The sequence below is a fragment of the Dendropsophus ebraccatus genome, chromosome 12 (genome assembly GCF_027789765.1).
Source record: "Dendropsophus ebraccatus isolate aDenEbr1 chromosome 12, aDenEbr1.pat, whole genome shotgun sequence".
Classification (NCBI taxonomy): domain Eukaryota; kingdom Metazoa; phylum Chordata; class Amphibia; order Anura; family Hylidae; genus Dendropsophus; species Dendropsophus ebraccatus.
Window position 1 is genome coordinate 66,647,781 of NC_091465.1, and position 27,171 is coordinate 66,674,951.

At 47.8% G+C, this 27,171-nt stretch overlaps 1 protein-coding gene across 4 annotated transcripts; it reads right to left on the reverse strand.

Annotated features, from left to right (window-relative positions):
* Positions 1-664: 664 nt before the first annotated feature.
* LOC138769998 (DNA-directed RNA polymerases I, II, and III subunit RPABC5-like) lies at positions 665-24,782 on the reverse strand. 4 transcript variants are annotated; one of them, XR_011359370.1, is made up of 4 exons: positions 13,141-13,247; positions 7,891-7,991; positions 1,673-2,423; positions 665-1,639 (listed from the first exon to the last, which is right to left on the reverse strand). XR_011359370.1 is itself a non-coding variant. In XM_069948810.1 (3 exons), exons 2-3 carry the CDS (start codon positions 7,983-7,985, stop codon positions 2,315-2,317), a joined length of 204 nt encoding a protein of 67 aa, XP_069804911.1. In that variant the 5' UTR covers positions 7,986-7,991; positions 24,762-24,782; the 3' UTR covers positions 665-2,314. The 4 variants fall into 4 exon arrangements, 3 of the variants coding, with proteins under 3 accessions (XP_069804911.1, XP_069804908.1, XP_069804910.1); XM_069948810.1 differs by lacking the exon at positions 13,141-13,247 and adding an exon at positions 24,762-24,782 and having other exon boundaries at positions 665-2,423; XM_069948807.1 differs by having other exon boundaries at positions 665-2,423.
* Positions 24,783-27,171: the final 2,389 nt, after the last annotated feature.

Consider the following 27,171-nt stretch of genomic DNA (forward strand, 5'->3'; position numbering starts at 1 on the left):
GGCAATAACATCTTAAAATTATTTTGCCTGGACTCCACAGTAGCATAAATTACAAGGACTGCCATGTTCTGCTGCTGTTCTAGAGCAGTACTAAGGTCTTGGTCTTCAGTTCGCTACAGCCAAGGGGAATCTTACACAAAATATGGACCGATTTGGTTAGAGATGCTTTCCATAGTCCATGAGAACTAAGTGTATAACTTACTCCCTTCCCCTCTACTATATCTTTGTAAGGGTGTAAGGCTACTTTTCTCTCAAAGAATCCCCTTTAATTGACAAGCAAAATCATAACCAATTAAGGATTACTCAGAATTAGGAATAACTTTCACAAGTCTCCTATCTAACCATGGAAATTTTCCTATAAAGGGGCATTCTCATCTGCAGTAGTAAATGCTATATGCACGGAATGTGGCATAACTGAGCTTTGGGGTTTTGACTTGCTGGGGCTCCCACAATTTCACTTGGACCTCAAAATGCTCATGGAACTGCTCAGCTCTCGCCTGGCAGATGCGCTGGCAGCGCTAGTTTGCTCCTCGGTTGCCCCATGTTATAGGTGCTCTGTACATGTGCGTGAGACCTATTAAATCAGAATAGGGCTTGTGCACAGAACCAAGCAGGAGTGATGGCACACCCATCATAATGACTGGTACATGATAAGCGTGGTGTGTTTTTACTTTTTTTGTTAGGTCATCTCTCCTGGCATACTCTACCGATATTGTGAAATATTGGCATTGATGCTGGTCAAAAATGTCTTTGTGATGTCCATGTAAAAGCTGTATCACATGGCACAATAATGAGGGGGAAGTGAGCGCCAGTCAGGTTAGTGCTTACTGACTGCTATTATAGGGTCAGACAGCAGGAGGGGGTTGCCTATTGAAGTTAGTGGATTTTTTTTTTTTTATAAACATGTTGGACCATCGTCAGCTGATTTGCTGTCTTTTAACACGTACTAAAAAAAAAAACCCCAATAACTGTTGTAATAAGGTCTTTGGCCTTCCATGGCCAGAATTGCACTGTAAACAAGTGCTGATCTTTCAGATTGGTGCTTGATTACATAGCTTGGCAATCATAAAGGAAGACAGTTGTTAAACCTGCAGCCCTCCAGCTGTTGAACTACAGTTCCCATAATGCATTTTGTTGTGCAGGATTGATGGGACTTGTAGTTTTGCTGCAGGCAGGATGACCTGTAGCAGCCAGGCCTGTGAACTCTGTAATTTGCAGCTCTGACTCCAGGGAATTATTTATCACAATGGTGTAAAGTAGATCTGGCTCAGCCAGCTACTTGCTTATGTCCTACATGATCCTGGGGCAACTTCTGAGTGAATAAGGCAAAGATATAAAGTGGAGTTATAACTAGACTACATGAAGCATGTAGTCTTATCCTGCTGACAGTCTTCCATGTAACTAAATATTTACCATATGCAAAGAAAAGCTGCTAACAATGTCCGATATCTGATATTACAGGCTTGGGAGCTTAGCAGGGGAACCTTGAGCCATAGTGCTGCAAGGTGACAGGTAATTGGACTTCATTAGGATCCCACACCCCCTGGACTTTTCACTGTTGCCCAGAATAGCCCTTTAATTTCTGCCAGTAACACACACGCACAGTCTGTTGCAGCCATAGCGCGTGTGCACACACAGCCTGCTGCAGCCATAGCGCGTGTGCACACACAGCCTGCTGCAGCCATAGCACACTGAAGAAAAACACAATCTCCCAGAGAGAAAACGCCACATTGAGGTTACTGCTTAACTACTTATGGCTTTTTCTTTATATTACACAGGATATCTTCATATTACACTGCTGCTCATTTACAATAATCCAGGAAGAGAACGGCACAGATCTCCCCCCAGACATACAATGGACTCTTCCAGCTCAAAAACAAGCTGCCAAATAGTGATTGAAAACTTCTCCCTGACCGCCGCCCCCTCCCCTTACCTAATAGGGACAGTGCTTTATTGATATATGGATAAAGGTTTTTATAAATAAGGGGATAGAACATAAACTATAGTAATGAGGAACATTTAAAAAAAATGCATATAAAAATTGAATTATAAAATTTTGAATTTTTTTTTTTTTTTAAAGGTAGTCAGTACAGTTTTTCCGACTCCAGCTCCAACTAGCTGTGTCTCTGACTCCACAGCCCTGGTAGCAGCTGAGTTTAGGCAAGGTGAGAAACATGGCGAATAAATACTTTATTATATAATTCCTGGATTTATGGATGGGAATTATCAATATAACAGACCCCTAAATATATAACAGACAACCAACTGAAAAGAACAAATATAAGGACAAGACCAAGCGCTGTCTGGTCCCATGTTACTTCTCTAATGGAGCGTAGTTCAGCAGCTTCTCAATAAGGTCGACATGAGAGAGCAGCATCCGGCGGCAGCAGTAACGCTTCAGTCCCAGAGCGTCCAGGGCATCCCTTAGAATAAAGGAACATCACATCACTTGATGTCTCATAAATATACAGTAACAACTATACCCTGACACTGATAAAGGAGGTGTACTACAGGCAACACACACACATTGACAGTCCTATTACTGATCTAAAAAATGGATCCATAACTTCAATGAGGTGGAGATGCAAAGAAACCCTATGGTGGCATATGTCCAGCAGCACCAGGGTCCTAGATAATAGCTGCCATGCAGTGTGGTTACACTAGATCAGGGGTAAGGAACCTTGGCTCTCCAGATGTTGCAAAACTACAACTCTCATCATGCATGGACAGCCAAAGCTAAAGCGGGCTTACAGGGGAGATTCCTACATGGAAGAGGGGCTTACAGCTGAGATTCCTACATGGGAGTGGGCTTACAGGGGAGATCCCTACATGGGAGTGGGCTTACAGGGGAGATCCCTATATGGGAGGGGGCTTACAGGGGAGATTCCTATATGGGAGGGGGGCTTACAGGGGAGATTCCTACATGGGAGGGGGCTTACAGGGAAGATTCCTATATGGGAGGGGGGCTTACAGGGGAGATTCCTACATGGGAGTGGGCTTACAGGGGAGATCCCTATATGGGAGGGGGCCTACAGGGGAGATTCCTACATGGGAGTGGGCTTACAGGGGAGATTCCTACATGGGAGGGGGCTTACAGCTGAGATTCCTACATGGGAGGGGGCTTACAGGGGAGATTCCTATATGGGAGGGGGGCTTACAGGGGAGATTCCTACATGGGAGGGGGCTTACAGGGGAGATTCCTATATGGGAGGGGGCCTACAGGGGAGATTCCTACAGTGGGATCCCAACTACATATTACATACAAGGGGGGCTATAGGAATTAACTAATATATAGGCTCACAAAGCAGTCTAAAGTACTATATTGGGGCACAGAGGGGTGCTACTTTCTATATGGAGGCGGGGGGGAACTCCTATATGAGGGTACAGATGGGGGCCTAACTACTATGTGAGGCATAGAGGGGGACTAAGTACTATTTAAGGACCCAAACTGTGAATAAATTGTTCATGGGAGCTTAAAATGGGCGTGAATACAGTATAGAGCAATACAGAAGGGGACTTTGTATAGAGGTGAGGACAGTGCTGGAGTAGGGAGCCCAATATGTTTGGCAGATTCTGTGGAGATGGGGGTAGTCTTTGTAATATCCAGGCCAAATAGGAAAGAAGAGGAAAAGTGAGCAACTCCGCTTAGTGAAGACGTGCTCCTGTGAGTTAATGGATCTAACTGCACTTATCTTAATCATCTTCTCTATCCACATTACTGATTATCACTGCCAGCAAGCAGCTTCAAAGGTCATCCTCACTCTGCTTGCTGGCAGTGGTATAGAGAACAGTAGATGGGGGGAGGGATGAAAAGGATGATCTCTGAAGCTGTTTGCTGCCAGTGGCATACTGGGGTCTACAATATGCTGGAGGCCTGATACTGAGGTGTATAATATTCTGAAGACCTGATACTGGGGTCTGTAATATCCTGGAGACCTGATACTGGAGTATATAATATACTGGGGACCTAAAAGTGTGTTGTATAATATACTGGGGACCTGATAGTGAGGTGTATAATAGAGTATACTAGGACCTGATAGTGAGGTGTATAATATACTGGGGACCTGATAGTGAGGTGTATAATATACTAGGGACCTGATAGTGAGGTGTATAATATAATAGGGCATTGATAGTGGGGTGTATAATATAATGGGAACCTGATACTGGGATGTGTAATGCTCCCTTTGTGTTGTTCTGACTGGAAAATTCTGAAAAAAAACCTCACTGGTGACAAGCCACACCCACAAACAACGCCTAATGTAGACCACACAGACCACACCTACAATAAGCCACACCCCTTGTTGTCAACGCTAAAGTGTCCCTGGAAAAAAAAATCTAATGTTGGCAACTAAGGAGTTATAGTTGTGCAACAGCTGGAGAGCCAAGGTTCTCTACCCCAGCGGACTAGATCAGGTGTTACAATTCCAGATGTATGTGAACCAATCCAAATAAAACCTTTAAGATATGCTATAAATGTATATGCATTACTGTGAAATATATATGTATATGTATTTTCATAGAAAGCAAAAGTTCATGTACACAACAAAGCTCTACACCCTCTTTATTAGGCCTATAGGTCCATGTTCTAGAACCAAAGGCACACTGCTGCCTCATTCCCTCCCAGTTAGCAATGTCTGCTTGCTCTGAGGTTGCCATGGCAACATCTACAATCTGCCTATGGCTGTATCCATGTTTTACAGGACTCCCTAGGGCTACTTCCAACTTCTCCAGGCAGTGCGAGTCAAATGCAGAGCGTCTATATTCGGACAAAACCAAATGTTCGGCAAGTTCACTCACCACTATTCTTAGACATTCTGCAAATGAGAGTAGTGGTCACATGACATGACTGAATGTTGATGCTGTCATGGAAACCCTAGAGCAAGCGCAATGTCTACATTACCACAATCCTTCAGGAGTACAGATCCAGGGCCGTTTCTAGAGCCGGGCGACCACATGGGCACCCACAGCTAGGGGGCGCCCTGTGGCACCCGACAGTACCCGGCCCGCACTTCCCACATGCTCAGATCTTGCCCAGGGATCTGGAATCTAAGTTCCAGATCCCCTGGCCAGACCAACATTTAGCTGTGCGTACACACGCACAGCTAAAGGAAACAGCACCGGGCAGAGACATAGAGGCTTCCTGTGCAGGCGTCCTCTGTATGACAGGTGGGTGCCTGCACCGGAAGCCAGAAGAGGACGAACTCACCCAGAAGAGGAGCTGGAGGCAGAGTGACAGGTGAGTATCTGGTCAGGGGAATCCTGCACCGAGGGAGGCCCAGATATGTCCCGATAAACCAAAGTTTACAGGTCACCCAGCTTTCCCAGCATCCTTTATGTCAGTGTAATGGAGGTCACCTAGCTCTCCCAGCATTCTTTATGGCAGTGTATAATGGAGGTCACCCAGTTTTCCCAGCATCCTGTATGGCAGTGTATAATGGAGGTCACCCAGCTCTCCCAGCATTCTGTATGTCAGTGTAATGGAGGTCACCCAGCTTTCACAGCAGCCTGTATGTCAGTGTAATGGAGGTCACCCAGCTCTCCCAGCATCCTGAATGGCAGTGTATAATGGAGGTCACCCAGCTTTCCCAGCATCCTGTATGGCAGTGTAGAATGGAGTTCACCCAGCTTTCACAGCATCCTGTATGTCAGTGTATAATGGAGGTCACCCAGCTCTCCCAGCATCCTGAATGGCAGTGTATAATGGAGGTCACCCAGCTTTCCCAGCATCCTGTATGGCAGTGTAGAATGGAGTTCACCCAGCTTTCACAGCATCCTGTATGTCAGTGTATAATGGAGGTCACCCAGCTCTCCCAGCATTCTGTATGTCAGTGTAATGGAGGTCACCCAGCTTTCCCAGCATCCTGTATGTCAGTGTATAATGGAGGTCACCCAGCTCTCCCCTAATCCTGTATGTCAGTGTATAATGGAGGTCACACAGCTTTCCCAGCATCCTGTATGTCAGTTTAATGGAGGTCACACAGCTCTCCCAGCATACAGTTTGGGACCTTGTAGGTGGGAAAAGGGAAGGAAGTTGCTGGAAATGTGCAGAGCCTAAGATGTTTGTCTGGCAGGTCCTAAAGAGATGAATTGTAGCTGCAAGAAACCGTCATGGAGGCGGGGGCCGGATGGAGAGGAAAAGGAAAGTGACGCCTCAGATCAAAGAAGATGTCACCTGTGAGTCACTGTATAATAGAACATTATTTGGTAGGAGCACTGCTCTATGCCGCAATGCTGTTTCTTCCTAATAACCCGAATCTTAAAGGAGAAGTCCGGCGAAAATTATTTTTTTATATGTTATTACTTATGGAAAGTTATACAATTTTCTAATGTACATTAATTATGGGAAATGCTCATATACTGCTATTTCCCTTAATTTAGTGTATCAGGAAGTGTTAGAATTATCTCTGAAGCAGTGACGTCACGACCAACGGTGTAATTCCTATGGAGTGTCCAGCAGGGGGTGCTCTATATATAGAAGTCAATGAGTACCATTGACTTCTATATATAGTGCGCCCCTGCTGGACACTCCATAGGAATTACAGTGTATGTAATGTAATGTAATGCACTGTACTGTTGTGACTTGTATGAATACATTTATGGAATACTTTGGGGAGCAAGTGTCCTTGCTCCCCAAAGTATCCCACAAATGTATTCAATGAATACATTTGCAGGGCACCGAGCAGGGAGGGAGAGAGGTGCCATCTACCTCCCCCCTCCCTGCTCGGTGCTGGGAACATATACAAAGCACTACTCCCCCATTATCTGCAGATAATGGGGGAGTAGTACCTGTGCTATCCCTATCACCGCCCGCGCCGCCGCCGCCGCTCACACAGGGGCTGCTATTCATCGCGCCGCTGATTCCCCGCCGCCCGCGCCGCTCCTAACTACCCGCCGGCTCGCTCGCCCGCCCGCCCCGTTCCTGGCCGCCGCTCTCTGCTCATGCCGGCCGCGTCAGCCCACCCCCACCCCGGCCGGGAGCACGGCGCTTCCTGGTGTCCCCGGCCGGGGTGGGGGCGGGCTGACGCGGCCGGCATGAGCAGAGAGCGGCGGCCAGGAACGGGGCGGGCGAGCGAGTGGGCGGGTAGTTAGGAGCGGCGCGGGCGGCAGGGAATCAGCGGCGCGATGAATAGCAGCCCCTGTGTGAGCGGCGGCGGCGCGGGCGGTGATAGGGATAGCACAGGTACTACTCCCCCATTATCTGCAGATAATGGGGGAGTAGTGCTTTGTATATGTTCCCAGCACCGAGCAGGGAGGGGGGAGGTAGATGGCACCTCTCTCCCTCCCTGCTCGGTGCCCAGCAAATGTATTCATTGAATATATTTATGGGATACTTTGGGGAGCAAGGACACTTGCTCCCCAAAGTATTCCATAAATATATTCATAAAGTCACAACAGTACAGTGCATTGCATTACATTACATTACATTACATTACATTACATACACTGTAATTCCTATGGAGTGTCCAGCAGGGGCGCACTATATATAGAAGCCAATGGTACTCATTGACTTCTATATATAGAGCGCCCCCTGCTGGACACTCCATAGGAATTACACCGTTGGTCGTGACGTCACTGCTTCAGAGATAATTCTAACACTTCCTGATACACTAAATTAAGGGAAATAGCAGTATATAAGCATTTCCCATAATTAATGTACATTAGAAAATTGTATAACTTTCCATAAGTAATAACATATAAAAAAATTATTTTCGCCGGACTTCTCCTTTAATAAAAGCCCCCCTTCCCTCCCCAGGGCTGAAGTAAGTACACTCTATGCACGATATGGTCCCCCTGATGCAGGAATCTTCTGAGGTCACTGCCAGCATCTGTCATAGATAACACCAGGTTGGCTTCCATTGCCGTCCAAGTTACAGACAACTGACATCTTACCCTTCTGTATATTCGGCCTGTAGGAGGCCCAGGTACGCCTCCCATTTGTTTCCAACCACCTTGCCGCAGGTAAAGCATCTGACCGGTATTATCATGGTGCACTACGGAAGAAAAAGGACAAACAGATCACACAAGGAGCCTCCTATTACATGTCTATACATATTCGGTGTAATAAGGAGACTGATAAGAATGTACAGGGCACAGGCGTCAAACTCGCCAAAGATAAAGCCAGTTTGACACCCCTGGTATAGGGAGGATTACAGGCCAAGCAATGCTCTCTGGCAAAGCAGCCCAAAAATCTACGACTGCCACTATGATGCACCCCACCCATAATCCACGTGGATCCTAGTGTCCTGGGATTTCACTACAAGGGGTAACCTGTCCTGGTAATCTTCCTGGCACTGCATGCAGCACTATTTTGTTTAGTAAAATGCTGGCTGCCATGCTGGAAACCTGAAGGACCCCATCATACTCAATCAGGTCGGATGGGTGCCATCGGTGACTGGCATTCAGCAGATCTGGCACTGGTGTCATTTTCCATGTTCGGCTTCTATGAATGATCAGAGCAATGGGAATACATGAGACAGATGTGAACATAGCCGGACCACCATTAGCAGTGTGTACCGTTACATTATGTGGTTATTTTCCACAATGCACTGGGCCTATCACCTGCACCAAGTGTGAAATCTATATGCATAATATATGATAACATACTGCGAAGGTGCAAAGGGGGGGGGCTTATAACATTTTTATATACAGTATATATATATATATGAAAAATAGTGCATATATTTTGCAGCTGGAATCCATGAGAGACAACACATGTGGCTGCAGGATGTCCTGTACATATCACTGAGCTGTTAGTGTCCCTCGTATCACTACTAGGGACGACCGACTTTCATATATGATGCCTCCCCCCATCATCACACCAGCAGGGAGCAGTGTCCCCCCCCCACACACACACACATCATCACACCAGCAGGGGACAGTGTGTCTTCTTGAAATCAAGATAATCTGGTTGAATGTGACTGCAAACGTGTCATTTGTTAAAAAATATAATTGGCAGTGTATCCTCCCCATATGATCACACCAGCAGGGGGCAGTGTGCCCTCCACATGATCACACCGACAGGGGGCAGTGTGTCCTCCACATCATCACATCTGCAGGGGGTGGTGAGTTCTCCACATCATCACACCAGCTGGGGACAGTGCGCCTTCCACAATATCACACCAGCAATGGGCAGTGTATCCTCCACATCATCACATCAGCAGGGGGTAGTGTGTCCTCCACATCATCACACCTGCAGGGGGCAACAGTGTGTTGCTCCACAACAGAGGCAGGATTGAAGCGCTCACTGTGAGGCCTCAATACTCCAACCTGAAAATCGACTGTAAATTTCCTTCTGAGTGCCTGGAAATGGTCCAGACAGGGACAGGGGGTTTAATGAGTAGGCCATCTGTGTCCGGTTGGAGGACAAAGAAAATTATGGGAGCTGCTTATGTTTCTTTTCAGAACCTTTCTACTGGTGGTCTATCTAGGCCATACAAAGCCTCTTTACCATGTCTGTGTGACCTCGTATAACCACTGCTCGCAACACTTCCTAACAGCTTGGTCAGAATGGCCTAGGTGGGCGGCCATTTTTTCAGGACATGCTGCCTCTCAGTCCAATGATATGTCTCCTCTCAAAGTCTGTCAACTGGGCAAAATGCCTTTAAAGGGGTTGTACGCCAAAAAAATGTTTCTTTCAAATCAACTGCTGCCATAAAGTGCCAGAGAATTGTAATTTACTTCTATTAAAAAATTTCAAGCCTTCCAGTACTTATCAGCTGCTGTATGCCCAACAGGAAGTTGTATTGTTTCCAGTCTGGAGAGCAGGAGAGGTTTTCTATGGGGATTTGCTGCTGCTCTGGACAGTTCCTGACATGGACAGAGTAGGCAACAGAGAGCACTGTGTCAGACAGGAAAGAAAACACCACTTCCTGCAGGACACACAGCAGCTGATAAGTACTGGAAGACGTAAGATTTTTTAATAGAAGTGAATTACAAATCTCTGGCACTTTATGGCACCAGTTGATTTGAAAGAAAAAAAACATTGGTGAACAACCCCTTTAAATGCATCGTAGAGCCATATCTACCACTCACCATGAGGTACACTACCCAAAAGTAGCCTCTATGAGTTTTTTAATAGGGTGGGGGAGCACTTTGACGTCCTCTTGTGGTAAGACCCAGTGTCTAAACATCAGACCCCACCTGTTATCATGATATATCTGCGTGATATATACCAGTATGATAGTCCATATGACAGCATATCCATCTGGACGCAGTATTGTTCCATCAGTGAGTGTAGTTGTATATAAATGTATGTGTACATATTCTCTATTGCCACTTCTGCCCCACTGTTGTGTGGGAATTGTGATCAGTACCAAGAGATGTCCTACAAGTCCTAAGAGCCAGGACCTGTGCCAGCACCCCTTCCTTCCAGGCATCAGTGGGGTCCTAGTGATGTTGCCTAATATAAATAATGTAGGGGGGGGGGGGGGGTGACTTAGTATTGGTATATGTAAATCTGTCTTCTATACCTCTGCAGTCACTATCATACTTCCTATACTACTATACATGTATTGCACTGTATATAAACTATACAGCATTGCATTGCTAGTGGTCATGCTTTTGAATGCCTTCTTCTTGCACATTGTACACTCACCAGAAGAGGGTCTTCAGCTGCTTTCCTCTCCGATTATCCTTACACTGGATAAGATACACTCACCAGGCAGAGTAAGGAACTTTCTGGGCCAAGCAGGCTTCAGTGCGCATGTGCATCACGCTGCTCTGCGGCCAAGTGCTGCAACTTGTTTTTGCAGCTCCTTCAGATTGACGCTAGAGGGCGGCAAAGGACGCGGATTATTTGTGGCTGCGGTAGGATCAGTGCTGCGGATATAACGCTGAGTGTGCAGCTGGTGGGCAGACTACTACTGCACTACATGAATCATGGCAGATCAGTGCAGGATAGGAGCGAGCACTCAGCCATCTAATACTAAGAACCACCGGAGCTGGGCAAAGTGGGGGTGATTAATAATTCATGCCAGTCTATGCCCAGTGCGGAGAATAGGTAGGAAAATGATACTGATACTTACAGCTCTTATGCCTTCTATTCCTCCATAACAGTGCCAGCCAGGGCCCGGCCATAACGACCCCAGTGCCAGCCAGGGCCCAGCCATAATGACCCCAGTGCCAGCCAGGGCCCGGCCATAACGACCCCAGTGCCAGCCAGGGCCCGGCCATAACGACCCCAGTGCCAGCCAGGGCCCGGCCATAACAACCCCAGTGCCAGCCAGGGCCCGGCCATAATGACCCCAGTGCCAGCCAGGGCCCGGCCATAACGACCCCAGTGCCAGCCAGGGCCGGCCATAACAACCCCAGTGTCAGCCAGGGCCCGGCCATAACGACCCCAGTGCCAGCCAGGGCCCAGCCATAACGACCCCAGTGCCAGCGAGGGCCCGGCCATAACGACCCCAGTGCCAGCCAGGGCCCGGCCATAACGACCCCAGTGCCAGCGAGGGCCCGGCCATAACGACCCCAGTGCCAGCGAGGGCCCGGCCATAACGACCCCAGTGCCAGCCAGGGCCCGGCCATAACGACCCCAGTGCCAGCGAGGGCCCGGCCATAACGACCCCAGTGCCAGCCAGGGCCCAGCCATAACGACCCCAGTGCCAGCCAGGGCCCAGCCATAACGACCCCAGTGCCAGCCAGGGCCCAGCCATAATGACCCCAGTGCCAGATGTGGTGACCCCAGTAACAGGCACTGTGTGCTGACTGCAGTGTTTATAGTGACTCAGTGCACCCCCCCCCCCACAGCATCAGTGTACCCCCCCACCCCAGCATCAGTGCACCCCCCCACCCCAGCATCAGTGCACCCCCCCACCCCAGCATCAGTGTATCCCCCCAGCAGTAGTGTACCCCCCACCCCAGCATCAGTGTACCCCCCCACCCCAGCATCAGTGTACCCCCCCCACCCCAGCATCAGTGCACCCCCCCAGCATCAGTGTATCCCCCCAGCATCAGTGTATCCCCCCAGCAGTAGTGTACCCCCCACCCCAGCATCAGTGTACCCCCCACCCCAGCATCAGTGTACCCCCCCAGCATCAGTGCACCCCCCCTTGAGAATCAGTGTACCCCCCAGCATCAGTGTACCCCCCACCCCAGCATCAGTGTACCCCCCAGCATCAGTGCACCCCCCAGCATCAGTGTACCCCCCAGCATCAGTGCACCCCCCCAGCATTAGTGTGCCCCCCAGCATTAGTGTGCCCCCCAGCATCAGTGTACCCCCCAGCATCAGTGTACCTCCCCAGCATCAGTGTACCCCCCACCCTAGCATCAGTGCACCCCCCCAGCATCAGTGTACCCCCCCAGCATCAGTGCACCCCCCACCCTAGCATCAGTGTACCCCCCAGCATCAGTGTACACCCCCCCAGCATCAGTGTACCCCCCACAGCATCAGTGTACATCCCCCCAGCATCAGTGTACCCCCCCAGCATCAGTGCACCCCCCACCCCAGCATCAGTGTACACCCCCCCAGCATCAGTGTACCCCCCCAGCATCAGTGCACCCCCCACCCCAGCATCAGTGTACCCCCCCCAGCATCAGTGTACCCCCCCAGCATCAGTGTACACCCCTCCCCCAGCATCAGTGTACCCCCCCCAGCATCAGTGTACCCCCCCCTCAGCATCAGTGCACCCCCCCCAGGATCAGTGTACACCCCCCCCAGCATCAGTGTACCCCCCCAGCATCAGTGCACCCCCCACCCCAGCATCAGTGCACCCCCCACCCCAGCATCAGTGTACCCCCCGCCCCGAGAATCAGTGCCCCCCCAGCATCAGTGGTTTGGACTAGATTTGGCACTGATATTTGTGTACAGTTTGGGACACTTATGTGCACACATAATCGTATATACACTGTATGGCACTATTATTCGAGCAGAGTATGGTAAGTTTACGCGCATAAAGCAGTATTAGGCTAGGACAGGGGTGGGAAATTAATTTTCCCATGGGGCCACATGAGAACTTGGAATGGATTTTCGACGGCCACCCACCGCCGGGATGACACCTCAGAGGGACCGGTGTACAATACCCCCGTCTCCCCCCAGGCCCTCACCATGTCTTGGGGCGGCTTTTGTTGACTCCAATAGCACTGCCCCACCCCTGGTAAGTAGTGCTACAAGTACCCGGCCGTGCCTGCTGTCCTTATGTTTACCTGGCCTGCCATAGTGGGGTATGTGAGTGGGGCAGGTACTTCGGTGTACACTATGTCACCATGAATCCTGTACAGCGTAAACCTAATGGTCAGAGTGCTGCAGGCACTCGGGGAGATTTATGAAGGGGTGTAAATATACACCGGGTGTAAATTGCCTACAGCAACCAATCACAGCTCCTCTTATATTCTACCAGAGCTGAAAGCTGAGCTGTGATTGGCTGTTGTGGGCAGTTTACCCCAGGTGTATATTTACACCCTTTCATAACTCTCCCCTTCTGAGATTATCATTCAGCAGCACAGATGCTGTGACACTGGCGGGTACAATGCCCAGGTCTGGGCTAGGGCAACGTGGTGATCCCTGGTCACACAACCTGGAACCTCTGTGTTAGGGCCCTATTCCACGGGATGATTATCGTTCGCATAATCGTTAACGATAAACGATACAAACGACGGCTATTGCGAAAGACCTGAAATCGTTCACCCATTTACATGGAAAGATAATCGTTACTTATGATTGTTCTTGTGTTCGTCTTGTCGTCGCTATTGCGTTCGTCACTACTGCGAACGACCGAACGACATCTTATTCAATGCGAACGATTGGTGAACAGGCAACGATAAAAAAAGGTCCAGGTGTTAGTAAATGATCAACGATTTCTCGTTCGGTCGTTAATCGTTAACTGTTATTCAAACGAACGATTATCGTTTAGATTCAAACGATTTAACGATAATCTGACCGATAATCGTCCCGTGGAATAGGGCCCTTATGCTGCCTGCAATACTGCCATGCTGCAACTCCATTTAAGTGTACGGGATCATGTTGCTATCCACAAGCGTCCGTGATTGTGGGGTCATATCATGGCCACTTGTGCAACAGTTTTTCTCGGTTGCACGACTAGAAATTGCCCCTGTAGCACTAGCTTTATATGGAATTACATATCACTATATGGCACTGTTATTTGAGCACAGAATGGCTATTACTGTATGTGCACATAGTGGTATTGTACACACAATAAACAACACAGTTATTTGAATGTGTACACAGTGGTATATGGTATTACATATGCACTATATGGCACTATTATTTGAGCATGGTGTGGTACTATTACTGTATGTACAAATAGTAGTATTATGCAGTATTTCATACACACTATATGACGCTATTATTTGAGCACATTATAGTATTATTACTGTGGGGGAGATTTATCAAACACGGTGTAAAGTGAAACTGGCCCAGTTGCCCCTAGCAACCAATCAGATTCCACCTTCCATTTTCCAGAGAGTCTGTGAGGAATGAAAGGTGGAATCTGATTGGTTGCTAGGGGCAACTGAGCCAGTTTCACTTTACACCACATTTGATTAATCTCCCCCTATATGCTCATATAGTGGTATTACATACACCATATATGACATTATGATTTGAGCACAGGATGGTACTATATGTTCATATAGTAATAATATACAGTATTACTTACACACTATATGACATTATTATTTGAGCACAGTAAGGTACTATTACTACATGTGCACATAGAAGTGCTATGCAGTATTAGGCTATGTTCACACAACGTAAGCTACGTAATAATCACGGCCGTTGTTGCCGATTTGCAACAGCGGCCATGATTACTACGTAGCTTATGTAGTGCTGCCTTCAATGGAATCCCGTCCAGAGTTTATACACATAGTATACGCTACGGCCGGGATCCGTAGCACCGCCGCGAGAAACTGACATGTCAGTTTTCTGCAGACGCTATTCATTGAATAATGGGCGCAGAAAACCATGTCAGTGCTCACAACGGAGGGTGCAGCTCTGGCTGCATGCTTCATTGTGAGCAGTGGAGAATTCTGATGCGGCCGCGCACGGATACGCCAGCATCAGAATTCATTGGCGCTAAAGATCATCCGTCCCATACTGCAGTACTGGCCGGGATGATCTTATCTGACACTGGCCGTTCCGTGACCCGTCCAGGTCACGGAATGGCAGGTGTCATACAGAGTCTGAACATAGCCTTACACAGTATATGACACTATTATTTGAGCACAGTATTGTACTATTACTATACAGTATGTTCATATTGTAGTATTATGCCGTATTACATACGCACTATATGACACTATTATTTGAGCACAGTATTGTACTATTACTATACAGTACGTTCATATTGTAGTTTTATGCCATATTACATACGCACTATATGACACTATTATATGAGCACAGTATTGTACTATTATTATACAGTATGTTCATATTGTAGTATTATGCAGTATTACATATGCACCATATGGCACCATTATTTGAGCACAGTTTGGTACCATTACTGTATTTGCACACAGTATTATGTGGTATTGCATGTAGTATTGTGCGGTATTACATATGCATGTTTAGACACTAATAGTCGAGCAGTATTATTTTCCTTCCTGAACTTCCCTATATCCTCCTTTGTGTACATATGTCAGCCTTCTCATGTATTTAGGATCCCCAGCATCTACAGAGGTGCAGGTTAATCACTTAAAGGGTCATACCGAATCTCCCCAGATCCCTTATCCCATCTCTGGCGATTCTCTGAGCTATATAATATTGCTATGTACTCGTTGTAGTTAATGGCCGCTCATAACCATTAGCTACAAGGTCACAGCAGTATATCTGGCGTCTGACATTCATTTCTTCCCGATCATTTCCAGGCTGCACCTTCCTATAATAAGATGCAGTAAAAGGCCTCATCCATGTAATGAAGGAGATGCATTATAAATGGTGGTGGCAGGTTTCTGTATATGGGGTCTCCTAGGTCAGCACTATTTATTCCTGAGATGTTCTGCCCTTTACAACAACATCTGCAGGTTTATGAAATATGGAGCTATCCGAGCGGCTGAAAAATAGCTGTAATCCTCGGTATACATCGGTGACATGTGTGTGAACCCATAAGGCTGATGCCTCCTGTGCTCTTGCATGCTTTTTGCATGGAGAACACATCTCATCTAGCCAAAATATTAAAACCATCTGATTGTGGGGTTCCCTTAATGCCACAAGAACAGCCATTAAAAAAATCTCAATACTTCTGTACTTATCAGCTGCTGTATGTCCTGCAGGAAGTGCTGTATTCTTTCCAGTCTGACACAGTGCTCTCTGCTGCCACCTCTGTTTGTGTCAGGAACTGTCCAGAGCAGGAGGGGTTTTCTATGGGGATTTGCTACTACTCTGGACAGTTCCTGACATGGACAGAGGTGACAGCAGAGAGCATTGTGTCAGACTGGAAAGAATACACCACTTCCTGCCGTACATACAGCAGCTGATATAATGTATTTTCCCCAAGTTATCCCTTAAATCTCTTTGACATGTTCCCCCTTTCTGAACAGTTTCGGCAGAGTGGCCGGGACATTGTCCCCCTGATAGAAACCACTGTTATTAGGAGGTCCTGCTGCCAAGAAACGTGAATGGTTACGTAGGTGGTATGTGTCACAGTAACATTCACAGAACATTGGCCCAGCCATAGGTCCAGATTTATCAGCTCTCTGTCAGCGTCCATGCTCCCAAATCATCGCAGCCCCAGAGGAACTACCCACTCAGCCAGTCAGTGACTGCAGCTGTGTCCCGCCTCACTCACTGATTGGCTGAGCGGGCATTTGTGAGTGGGGCTGTGACAGTAGGGGACCATGAGCCATGATGCTGCACCAGGATGGGTAAATAGGACTTCTTTATTATCATCCCATTACCTCCTGCACCCCCTGGATTTTTCACTGTGGCCCAGAATACATCTTTAATTTCTGCCTCTCTCACCAACACACACACAGCCTGCTACAGCCATAACACACACACACACACACACCCTGCTGCATCTATAGCACACACATCCTACTGCAGCCATAGTGCACACACAAACACAGCCTGCTGCAGCCATAGTGCACACACACCCTGCTGCAGCCATAGCGCACACACCCTGCTGCAACCATAGCACACACAGCCTTTTGCAGCCATAGCACACACACACATACAGCCTGCTGCAGCGACAGCACGCACACACACAGCCTGCTGCAGCCATAGCACACACACACAGCTGCAGCCATAGCGCACACCAGGGGCGGAACTACCACCGTACCGCCTAGCATCGGTAGCCGAGCGGGCCTCCCGGGTGTTCAGTGTTCTGATTGACAGCGCGAGAAGCCATAGGCTTCCCGCCCTGTCAATCACTCTTGTGACCGCAAGCAGCATTTTGCTTGCGATCACAAGAGTGTTGCCCCCGCCCCCGATAGATCAGAAGCTTCCAGGCGAAGTCCCGGGCAGCGACATCACTGAGGCCAGTGTGCGTCGCGGCGGCTGGGACTTCCGGTACAGGAAGTGACGCGCACCTTGTAGCGGAAGTCCCAGCCGCCGCGGCGCACACTGAGCTCAGTGGTGGCGCTGCCCGGGACTTCGCCTGGAAGCTGCTGATCTGTCGGGTGCAGATGAAGAGAGAAGAAGAGACCTGCGACCGACGGGGGATCGTGTGGTTAGGTGAGTTGTGAGGTTTTTTTATTTTTATCACAGGGGAACACTGGGGGCTGTATATATATGGGGGATGCACAGCACTAGGGGCTGTATATATATATATATATATATATATATATATATATATATATATATATAGCCCCTAGTGCTGTGCATCCCCCATATATATATATATATATATATATATATATATATATATATATATATACAGCCCCTAGTGCTGTGCTTCCCCTATATATATATATATATATATATATATATACAGCCCCTAGTGCTGTGCATCCCCATATATATGGGATGCACAGCACTAGGGGCTGTATATATATATATATATATATATATATATATATGGGATGCACAGCACTAGGGGCTGTATATATGTATATATATATATATATATATATATATATGGAGGATGGACAATACTGGGGGCTGTATATATGTATATATATGGGGGAGGCACAGCACTGGGGGCTGTATATATATATATATATATATATATATGGGGGAGGCACAGCACTGGGGGCTGTATATATGGGGGAGGGACAGCACTGGGGGCTATATATATGGGGGAGGCACAGCACTGGGGGCTGTATATATGGGGGAGGGACAGCACTGGGGGCTGTATATATATGGGGGAGGCACAGCACTGGGGGCTGTATATATGGGGGAGGGACAGCACTGGGGGCTATATATATGGGGGAGGCACAGCACTGGGGGCTATATATATGGGGTAGGCACAGCACTGCGGGCTATATATATGGGGGATGCACAATACTGGGGGCTGTATATATATGGGGAGGCACAGCACTGGGGGCTATATATATGGGGGAGGCACAGCACTGGGGGCTATATATATGGGGGAGGCACAGCACTGGGGGCTATATATATGGGGGAGGCACAGCACTGGGGGCAATATATATGGGGGAGGCACAGAACTGGGGGTTATATATATGGGGGAGGGACAAAACTGGGGGCTATATGTGGGAGGCTCAACACTGGGGGCTACATATATGGGGGAGGCACAACACTGGGGGCTATATATGGGGGAGGCACAACACTGGGGGCTATATATATATGGGGAGGCACAACACTTGGGGCTATATATATATATGGGGGAGGGACAACACTTGGGGCTATATATATGGGGAGGGAAAACACTGGGGGCTATATATATGGGGGAGGGACAACACTGGGGGCTGCCTATGGGGGAGGGACAACACTGGGGGCTGCCTATGGGGGAGGAACAAAACTGGGGGCTGCCTATGGGGGAGGGAAAACACTGGGGGCTGCCTATGGGGGAGGGACAACACTGGAGACTGCCTATGGGGGATAGACAACACTGGAGACTGCCTATGGGGGAGGGAAAACACTGGGCGCTGCCTATGGGGGAGGGACAACACTGGGCGCTGCCTATGGGGGAGGGACAACACTGGGTGCTGCCTATGGGGGAGGCACAACACTGGGTGCTGCCTATGGGGGAGGCACAACACTGGGTGCTGCCTATGGGGGAGGCACAACACTGGGGGTTGCCTATGGGGGAGGGACAATACTGGGGGCCATTTATAAGGGGAACAACACAGGGGGCAATCTATAAGGAGGACGTCACAGAGGAGGCATCTATAAGGGTAACTACACTGCGGGATGTATATAATAGGGCATGCGCAGAGGGGGGGGGGGTATCTATTTTAGTGGACTAAACAGAGGGCTCATCTATAAGGGGACTACACAGAGGGGGCCATATACTACAGGGCAGGGATAGGGAACCTTGGCTCTCCAGCTGTTTAAAAACTACAGCTTTAGCTTTGACTGTCTACACAAGAGGTTGTCATCTACTATAAACACAGAGGGGCTCTCTACTATAGTAGATGCACACAGGGCCATCTATATGGAAGACTGAACAAGGGACCATCTATAAGGAGTCAGGGCTACTGACTGAAAGAGTGCTTAAAGGGGCCAAAACAGATGTGCAGTGTGTATAGAGATGAGGATGGTGCCAGAGTGAGGAGCCTAATATGTCTGTCTGGCAGATTCTGTGGATTCGTGGCTTGAAGAAGTTCTCATAATGGCCCAGGACAGATGGAGAAGAAGATGAAAAGGGAAGAACTCCGATCAGAGGAGAAGTCCCCTGTGAGTCACTAAATATATTTGCACTGTAATTTATATGTAGTACAGACCCTGTGTAGAGCTGGGTGTGTTGACGGCGTAGTGGTCGGTTGAGGGGGGGGCCGCAATTAAAAGTTGGCTAAAGGGCCCAGCCATTTCTAGTTACGCCCCTGGCGCACACACACAGTCTGCTGCAACCATAGCGCACACACACAAACACACACACACAGCCTGCTGCATCCATAGCACACACACACAGCCAGCTGCAGTTATAGCATACACACACACACACAGCCTGCTAAAGCCATAGCACACTGAGGAAAAAATCACACAATCTTCTCCCAGAGAGAAACCACCACGTTGAGGACAGAGGTTACTGCTACACTACTTATGGCTTCTCCTTCTCTATATTACACAGGATATCTTCATATTAAACTGCTGCCCATATACAATCATCCAGGAAGAGAACAGCACAGATCTCCCCGTACACAATGGACTCTTCTAGCTCAGAAACAAACTTCCAAATAGAGACCGACAACTTCTCCCTGACCACCCTCATCTAATAGGGCCAGGGCCTTTATTACTAATGTATGGAGGAAACTAAATGTATGGGAGAAAATGTTTTTGTTTTATAAATAAGGGGCTTGGATTGATAGAACATAAAATATATTAATGAGGAACATTTATAAAATTCATATCAAAACTCAATTATGTTTTGGAAATCTCTCTCTCTCTTTCTGATTGATAAAAGATAAACTATATTGATGAGGAACATTTATGAAATTCCTATAAAAAAAAAAAAAAATTTCCCATTTTTTCCAACTCCAAAATTAACTTCAACTCCACAGTTCACACTGCGGTTTTGCAATTGTTTTTTTTTTTTTTGCATTTGTGTGCATCTGTTTTGATCCGTTTTTCCATTGACGGACTAGATTTTTTTAACGGGCACAAAAATGAGGTCGACAGCGATTTTGTGTACGTAAAACGGATCCATTTTGATCAGTTTTTTTTTTTATATAATGGAGGCCAATGGAAAAAACGGATCAAAACGGATGCACACAAATGCAAGAAACGGATGAAAAAAATGGATTGCAAAAACGCAGTGTGAACCCAGTGTGAACTAATTTATTTTTTGTGGATCAGCAAAAAAAGGAGAAGGTGATAATTAAATAAATGGGAATGGTTTAAAATGATTACTCATCCATACTTTTTACGAATTTGTTGGCGTTACAGACGTTAAAGTGACATATCCGCAATGCTCCTATAGACTTCTATGAGACAATGTATGCCACGATTATGGCTCGTACTGTAGCTTGTCCGTAATTCTTGCGGCAGCAATTTTTGCAGGATATAAATCCTTAAAACTACAGACAGTGTGAACAGCCCAATTGAAATCAATAGGCTCGAAATTTGCCGTAATTACGGACAAACCTAAGGAACGTGTGAATGTAGCCTTGAATGGGTGATTTTAGGCGACACACCATGTCAGAAGGATTCAGTACAAGTTTATGTAATACCCCTTTAAGGGGTTAAAGGTTAGAGTTAGAAAAGCACAATACTTTATTTTCCGTGTGCAATAACTTTATTATCTTAGTTACATAACCTCTATATGCGGATAAATAAGCACATGGCCGGTCATGAGATGATGTAACCGGCCCTTGTGATCCTCTGATGTCTATACTATATTACTTTCATCAGTCATAACTACTGTTCCCATAATGTGATCTTCTCCGTCTCACACGGCGGATGTGCAGCGGTTCCCTCATTCTGCCCCTATGACAACACTGCCGCACAATTTATCAAGATTTCAGGTTGTGAGAATGATTTATTCAGCGATCCAGACAAAAGTGCATTTCTGATACATTGCAAAAATTCAAGACTTCGAGGGAGACTTCAGAAAACACTGGTCACTTCCCCGTAAGAATAACCAGAGCGCCCCCATAACACTGTAAGCCTTTAATCCCCCATGAATACCATTGCACTTTCCCAGATACTGGTAGATCTCCTGTGATTTACTATGGGAAAAGCTCATGACAAAAGCCTCGGTTCAAGTAGTTCTGCACATAGCACATAACTCCCATTCCATCCCACCCTGTGATCTGGTGGCCACATGCTCCATATACTGGGACTCCAAATGTCACAAGGAAGGGGATTGCTGTCACATAACTCAAAGGAAGTCTTGTATTACTGAGCCCTGCACGCTATATATTGTGCTTCCTATCAATGGTTTCTGAGCATGAAATTTAGCGTTTTATAATCATTCTTTACATTTTCCACTCCTATAAGATCTGACAAAACAGTCTCTGTCTAGCTCATGACTTCAATGTCTGCTGGTTGGGAGCAAATATAGCTGGAGCTCATACCAACACTCAGCACTAGGTGGCGTCAGACATTGGCCTCTTGATACTGTATTATTATACAGACTAGATCTGCTGCAATAGTAAATTACCATATGGCCAAGTTGCTGCAGACTTCAGGTCAGGGATCTGTCCACTGGCAGAGATTACAGGCTCAGATCTTGTGTTCCTTCCCAGCACATTATATGAGACATCACAGATGGCCATGGCATGTCCTGTAGAGGATGCTGGGGGTTATAGTGAATGATACCAGGAGAGTGAGGATGCTGGGGGTTATAGTAAGTGATAACGGGAGAGTGTAGGATGCTGGGGGTTATAGTGAATGATACCAGGAGAGTGAGGATGCTGGGGGTTATAGTAAGTGATAACGGGAGGGTGTAGGATGCTGGGGGTTATAGTGAGTGATACTGGGAGAGTGTAGGATGCTGGGGGTTATAGTGAGTGAGACCAGGAGAGTAAGGATGCTGGGGGTTATTGTAAGTGATACCGGGAGGGTGGAAGATGCTGGGGGTTATAGTGAGTGATACTGGGAGAGTGTAGGATGCTGGGGGTTATAGTGAGGATATCAGGAGAGAGGAGGATGCTGGGGGTTATAGTGAGGATATCAGGAGATAGGAGGATGCTGGGGGTTATAGTGAGTGATATCAGGAGAGTGGAGGATGCTGGGGGTTATAGTGAAGGATACCAGTAGAGTGGAGGATGCTGGGGGTTATAGTGAGTGATACCAGGAGGGTGGAGGATGCTGGGGGTTATAGTGAGTGATACTGGGAGAGTGTAGGATGCTGGGGGTTATAGTGAGGATATCAGGAGAGAGGAGGATGCTGGGGGTTATAGTGAGGATATCAGGAGAGAGGAGGATGCTGGGGGTTATAGTGAGTGATACCAGGAGAGTGGAGGATGCTGGGGGTTATAGTGATTGATACCAGGTGGGTAGAGGATTCTGGGGGTTATAGTGAGGGATACCAGGAGAGTGGAGGATGCTGGGGGTTATAGTAAGTGATACCAGGAGAGTGAGGATGCTGGGGTTATAGTGAGGGATACCAGGGGAGTGAAGGATGCTGGGGGTTATAGTGAGGGATACCAGGATAGTGGAAGATGCTGGGGGTTATAGTGAGGGATACCAGGAGAGTGGAGGATGCTGGGGGTTATAGTGATTGATACCAGGTGGGTAGAGGATTCTGGGGGTTATAGTGAGGGATACCAGGAGAGTGGAGGATGCTGGGGGTTATAGTAAGTGATACCAGGAGAGTGAGGATGCTGGGGTTATAGTGAGGGATACCAGGGGAGTGAAGGATGCTGGGGGTTATAGTGAGGGATACCAGGAGAGTGGAGGATGCTGGGGTTATAGTGAGGGATACCAGGGGAGTGAAGGATGCTGGGGGTTATAGTGAGGGATACCAGGAGAGTGGAGGATGCAGGGGGTTATAGTGATTGATACCAGGTGGGTAGAGGATTCTGGGGGTTATAGTGAGGGATACCAGGAGAGTGGAGGATGCTGGGGGTTATAGTAAGTGATACCAGGAGAGTGAGGATGCTGGGGTTATAGTGAGGGATACCAGGGGAGTGAAGGATGCTGGGGTTATAGTGAGGGATACCAGGGGAGTGAAGGATGCTGGGGGTTATAGTGAGGGATACCAGGAGAGTGGAGGATGCTGGGGGTTATAGTGATTGATACCAGGTGGGTAGAGGATTCTGGGGGTTATAGTGAGGGATACCAGGAGAGTGGAGGATGCTGGGGGTTATAGTAAGTGATACCAGGAGAGTGAGGATGCTGGGGTTATAGTGAGGGATACCAGGGGAGTGAAGGATGCTGGGGGTTATAGTGAGGCATTCTATATATTGGGAGGAAAGCACATGAAATGCAGATTACAAAGCGTGTGGCGGTGGGCTTCACTCCCTTCCTAGCCACGAGATCTGATATTGAGATGTGAGATTCGATAAACTATAATGGAGCGAATCAGGCAATGACACACTGCACCCGGCTATATATCTGGTTGCTGGGGGTCCCAGGTGCAAGAACCAGGGTGATCTTTAACATGTCTGAGGACACATGTAAGTTACTCATATACTGCGCCAATATCCACATAAAATGCCACCACAATCCTCTGCCGCCACTGTGGAAAAAAATCAGCCATTAAATTAAGTGGCACAAAAGGTCTCCTGTAGTGATGGAGCTGTGAGTCACACATGGGGGCAACTACCTACCTCCTGGGGGGCACCTATGTGTACTGGGGCAGTACTGCTTAGGTATACTGGATTTGGCCAGTAAGAGTATGGTGGTGAGATAAGCTGTCCCTTGTATACTGGTATTATTTAGCAGCTTCAGTACCATCGCTTAAAGGTCTATTTTATATATTGTGTATATTTTGAAGAGGGGAAAGGGAATGCCGAATACCCCTTTAAGGCCGCCCATACACATTAGGAAAAAGTAAAACTTGCGGATTTTAACAAGACTGGACTACTATTGAATGTGTATGAGGGTCTCCTGAATCTTCCCCAGCCCAGCAGATGATGTTGGGGAAAGAAGGATTGGGCATAGTGGATGACAACTGCCTGATCATTTGTTCTTGGAGGGATAGAAACAGAGAGATAGCTGTCAGCCAAATAACCAGCAAAGATTGGGATGTGTGTCGCATCTAAGGTAATTGAAGTGGATGGGACCACAACCATATACTTACCGTAGCTGTGATACAGCATTATCCATTACAGTGCTATACGGCCATCTTTCGGTTTTAGGGGGAGATTTATCACACTGGTGTAAAGTAGAATTGTCTTAGTTGCCGCTAGCAACCAATCAGATTCCACCTTTCATTCCTCACAGGTTCTTAAAAAAAAGGAAGGTGGAATCTGATTGGTTGCTAATTCTACTTCACACCACTTTGATAAATCTCCCCCTTAGTGTTTTGTAAACGTAGGAAATCACTGGTTTTAAAGCAGATCTGAGAATTCTTTTCTTTACTTCAATATTTGCGGATGGTCTCCTGAGGGATCCCCTCCCAGACCTGGACTAAAGCATCCGCCAGCTCTTGGACAGTCTGTGGTGCAATGTGATGTTGGTGGATGGAGCGAGACATGATGTCCCAGATGTCCCAATTGGATTCAGGTCTGGGGGACAGGCGGCCAGTCCATAGCTTCAATGCCTTCATCTTCCAGGAACTGCTGCCACACTCCAGCCACATCAGGTCTAGCATTGTCCTGCATTAGGAGGAACCCAGGGCCAACCGCACCGGCATATGGTCTCACAAGGAGTCTGAGGATCTCATCTCGGTACCTAATGGCAGTCAGGCTACCTATGGCGAGCACATGGAGGGCTGTGTGGCCGACCAAAGAAATGCCACCCCACACCATTACTGACCCACTGACAAACCAGTCACGCTGAAGGATATTGCAGGCAGGAGATCCCTCTCCACAGCGTCTCCAGACTCAGTATGAACAGCTTTCAGCTATGAAGAGCACAGGGGCCAGTGGTGAATTTGCCAATCCTGGTGTTCTCTGGCAAATGCCAAGCGTCCTGCACGGTGTTGTGCTGTTAGCACAACCCCCATCCTAACTGGTTCCTAACTGTTTGTGCAGACACATGCACAATTGTGGCCTGCAGGAGGTAATTTTGCAGGGCTCTGGCAATGCACCTCCTGTTCCTCCTTGCACAACAGCAGAGGTAGTGGTCCTGCTGCTGGGTTGTTGCCCTCCTTCGGCCTCCTCCACGTCTCCAGGTGTACTGGCCTGTCTCCTAGTAGCGTCTCCAGTCTCTGGACACTACACTGACAGACACAGCAAAACTTCTTGCCACAGCTTGCATTGATGTGCCATCCTGAATGAGCTGTACTACCTGAGCCACTTGTGTGGGTTGTAGAGTCCATCTTATGCTACCATGAGTGTGAAAGCACCACCAACATTCAAAAGTGACCAAAACATCAGCCAGAAAGCATAGGAACTGAGAAGTGGTCTGTGGTCCCCACCTGCAGAACCCTCCTTTATTGAGTGTTTCTTGCTAATTGCCGATAATTTTCACCTGTTGTCTATTGCACCTGTTGTCTATTTTCACCTGTTGTCTAAGCACAGCAGGTTGCCCGTAACCAGCCCACGTTGCCCGTAACCAGCCCACATTGCCTGTAACCACCCCACGTTGCCTCTGACCACCTCACGTCGCCTCTGACCACGCCACGTCACCTCTGACCACCGCAGGTTGCCTCCGACCACCGCAGGTTTCCTCCGACCACCGCAGGTTGCCTCTGACCACTGCATGTTGCCTCTGACCACCCCAAATTGCCAATGACCCTCTCCAGATTGCGGTAACCATGCCAGATTACAGGTACCCACCCGAGATTACCTATAAGCACTTCAGTTTATCCGTAACCACCCCACATTGCCCGTAACCACCCCAGATTGTCTGTAAGCACTGCAGGTTGCCCGTAACCACCCCAGGTTGCCGTAACCACAGCAGGTTGCCCGTGACCACCCCATGTTGTCCGTAACCACCCCAGATTACCTGTAACTACCTCAGGTTGCCCATAACCACCCCAGGTTGCCCGTAACCACCCCACATTACCTGTAATCTCATTTTTTTTATTTTATTTTAGTAACTGCGCTATTCTAATAACCATTACTAGCTGCGGTTTTGCTTCAGCAAATTGGCGCTCCTTCCCTTCTGAGCCCTGCTGTGTGCCCATACAGTGGTTTATGCCCACATATGAGGTACCGTTTTACTCAGGAGAACCTGAGTTACAGATTTTGGGGTACGTTTTCTCTCCTGTTCCTCGTCAAATTGAGAAATTTCAAACTAAACCAACATATTATTGGAAAAATTTGAGTTTTTCATTTTTACTGGCCAATTTTGAATACTTTCCTCTAATACCTGTGGGGTAAAAATGGTCACCACACCCCAAAATGAATTCTCTGAGGGGTGTACTTTCCAAAATGGAGTGACTTATTGGGAGATTTTACTCTGCTGGCACTACAGGGGCTCTGCAAACGGACCTGGCGCTCAGAAACGTCTTCAGCAAAATCTGCATTGAAAAAGCTAATTGGCGCTCCTTCCCTTCTGAGCCCTCCTGTGTGCCCATACAGTGGTTTATGCCCACATATGGG